This window comes from Porites lutea, chromosome 1 (assembly GCF_958299795.1).
Source record: "Porites lutea chromosome 1, jaPorLute2.1, whole genome shotgun sequence".
In the NCBI taxonomy this organism is placed as follows: domain Eukaryota; kingdom Metazoa; phylum Cnidaria; class Anthozoa; order Scleractinia; family Poritidae; genus Porites; species Porites lutea.
In genome coordinates this window covers 2,653,600-2,656,739 of record NC_133201.1, presented here as the reverse complement: position 1 = coordinate 2,656,739, position 3,140 = coordinate 2,653,600, and the positions used below count along the sequence as shown (strand labels likewise).

Sequence of the window (3,140 nt, the reverse complement as noted above, 5' to 3'; positions counted from 1 at the left end):
GACAACGTATTGGTTTTGATACTGCTTAACCAATGGTTAAAGCTAACCATGCTTTTGAGCAACTCAGCCCTGGTTGATAAGGTCTAGAATTGGGACAGAAGCCCACAAAAGTATTGTTAACCTGCAGTGCTTTGAAAGGAACCAGTAATCAGAGAGAATAGCTGTGTACATTTTTTGTTTTCCTATATTTACTTCCGTTAATTTTCTTGTGAGGATTGGCTTGGATCATGACTTGCGTATTTTTTTAAACAACTTATTTAATTTCAGTAACTTTTAAGCAGCTGCAGGCAGTAAAAAGTGTTGCTTCAAGAGGTAAATTTTACCTGTTACTGCCTGATAAGGGGAACACTGGTGCCATGTGAACTCAGCCTTAGGTCGCTTCATAGTTTTATCTTGCTGTTTAATCTGTTAAACCGTAAGATCAAAATTAAAATTCTCCTTTGTCGTCCCTATTCATTTACTATGGAAGAAGTGGGGAGAAGTTGATAAAATATCAAGCACATTCATCTTGTGTGATTGTTTCCGTAATTCTCATGACCGCTCTCTTTTACAAAGTATTGATTTTACAAGGAGAAATTTGATGCTGATCACTCTTAGGGTTAAGGGAAGTGTGGTGGGAAGATGGGGAGATGGCGAGGGAGTGCTGAGAAAGGCTAGTATTCCTGTCCTAGTCATGGCAAAGATTTTCACATTTTTTTAAATTAGTGGAATACTGGCTATTTTGGATTAGTTGAAGAAACTTAATATTATTTAAATTAAAATCCCTGGCATAAAGCGTTTTCACATGATGTCACTGTGGCCATATTGGTGTTCCAAAACAATGAAACAGCAGCCATGTTGGTGTTCCCAACAAATCCTGTGGATGTTGAACTCTTTTCTTATGTAAATGCTTTCTTTTTGTCCAATAAATCTGCATAGTTGCTGGCCCTGTGGGTGAAACTGCTGTATTACTTCAAACTTGGCTAGGTAGACCTGGTGTTTACAAGTATAAATGTACGTATCTACTTCAGTTTAATTCAGTTTCTTAAAATCATTCTTAGATCTGCTATAAACCTGTTCATTTTTAAAAATTTATTTCTCAAATAATTTGAAAGAATCTCCCAAAATAAAAATTACAAAAGTCTAACAAGTGGGTTAGTGAGGTATGAGCTTTCAGAAAATTGATTATCTGAGGTATCAATTTTAACACCTAAGGTGTGATTTCTGATTTATATCACAAGCTCAAAAACAAAAGAATAATTATTGCATACTACTGGACTTGCATCAATAACTAGGAATGAAAAATGGATTGGAATTGACTTATACTTAGATTGTCAATTTACCTTTAAATTCCCAGCATTGTTCATCAATTTTTCCTTGAGATATAGAGGTGGAATTTTTTTTAATGCCCTGTAACTCCAGGCAGTCACCAAAAAAATTCCAAAATGTGCCCTTGTTGCTTGGACCTGGTGTTTTTTGGAGGCTTGGGATTTAACCAAGATACTTGGTATTGTTACACTGCTGTGCGGTGGCAATTGATAAACATCTGTTAAGGCAGTGGCCACACTGCCTGTGGAGGCAGACTGTCTGAGTGCCTTTACAAAATAATAGTAATAAATTCTAATAAATTATCTTTCTATTTAAGATCCAGACATTGTGGTGTGCTACTTGACTATCGGTTATGACATCTGAAAGTGCAAGCTCTTTCACTCTGGTGGTAAATTCGTACAAAGAGGTAGAAATATCTTTAAATATTCAAGAACGCAACCAGGGTGAGAATCAGTCTAATGGCTCGGACCAACTGCAGCCCAACAGTACATCACAAGCAAAGGTCAAGCCTTATAAATGTGACCAGTGTGACAAGTCTTATATGCACTATACATTTCTTGATCGGCACAGACTGCTACATTCTGAAAGGAAGCACCAATATGAATGTAACAACTGTGGCAAGTGTTTTATTAGCTCAGCAAAACTAGGACGACATTTGGCAAAACATGAACAGAGTGATCAGTCTTTTCAGTGTGACCAGTGTGATAAAAGTTTTGCCCAGGCGGGAAAACTTGAGAAGCATAAACGAAGGCATAGAGGAGAAAAACCATTTGAATGCAGCCAGTGTAACAAGCGCTTTTATGAGAAAGGAACTCTCACTAAACACACAAAAGAGGTTCATAGTGGCGAAAAACCTTATGCTTGCACCTTTTGCGACAAGTCTTTTAGCCGACCGGAGGTCCTGAAAGTGCACAAGAGAACACACACTGGCGAAAAACCCTATTCCTGCAGCCATTGCGACAGATCGTTTATTCAGTCATGTGACCTCAAAAGACATGAAGTAAAACATACAGGAGTAAAAGCTTTTAGCTGCGAGCAGTGTGGCAAGAATTTTGCACGGTTATCATATCTTCAAAGGCACAACAGAACACATACTGGAGAGAAGCCTTATAAATGTGATGTCTGTGGCAAGTGTTATAGACAGAGGAAGGGAGTCCTAGCCCACAAAAAAAGAAATCACTTTCAAGCAATTGAGTAGTTATCATCAGTTACCTTTGAGCTTAAGACGGAATCCACTAGGAAATTGAGTAATTTTAATTTTCTGTGGATAAAGACCTTGTGCCGGAATAATTTAAAGCATTTTCCATTCTTTTTTAAATATTTTTCAAGGGCTAAAGTTGTAATTAGTCATCTGTAATAACACCAAAGAAAATTTCTTATAGGAGCCTGAGAAAATGAATGTCAAATTTCACAAAATTACATCTTACACATGAAATTTTCAGAATTTTACCTGTGTATTCACAATTCTTGTGAAATTTGACATTCATTTCCTCGGACTCCCATGAGAAATTTTCTTTGGTGTTATTACAGATGACTAATTACATCTATAGCCCTTGAAAAATGTAAAAAAGAATGCAATATTCTTTAAATTATTCTGGTACAAGGTTTTTGTCCACTGACAATTAAAGTTATTCAATTTCCTGATGGATTCCGTCTTATTTCTGATAAAATCAATATATATCAACAATAGGAGTGCATGGAGTAAAAGATTAAGTACATACAGGTTATTTGCATGTAATATTACAGATAATATTTTTTTGGTACAAATAAGTCCAGTATTGAAAGTGGAAATAATCCTTGCAGCTGAATAAACAACCTAAGCGGTTGAAAAA

General features: G+C 36.2%; 1 protein-coding gene across 1 annotated transcript; it reads left to right on the top strand.

Moving 5' to 3' along the window:
* The first annotated feature begins 1,660 nt into the window (after positions 1 to 1,660).
* On the top strand, positions 1,661 to 2,529 carry LOC140933272 (uncharacterized). Its single transcript, XM_073382835.1, has one exon. The coding sequence runs from the start codon at positions 1,661 to 1,663 to the stop codon at positions 2,504 to 2,506; it is 846 nt and encodes a 281-aa protein (XP_073238936.1). The 3' UTR covers positions 2,507 to 2,529.
* Positions 2,530 to 3,140: the final 611 nt, after the last annotated feature.

What these genes read in the sequence shown, in the direction of transcription:
- LOC140933272 (XM_073382835.1), top strand. Translation starts at nt 1,661, where the DNA reads ATGACATCTGAAAGTGCAAGCTCTTTCACTCTGGTGGTAAATTCGTAC.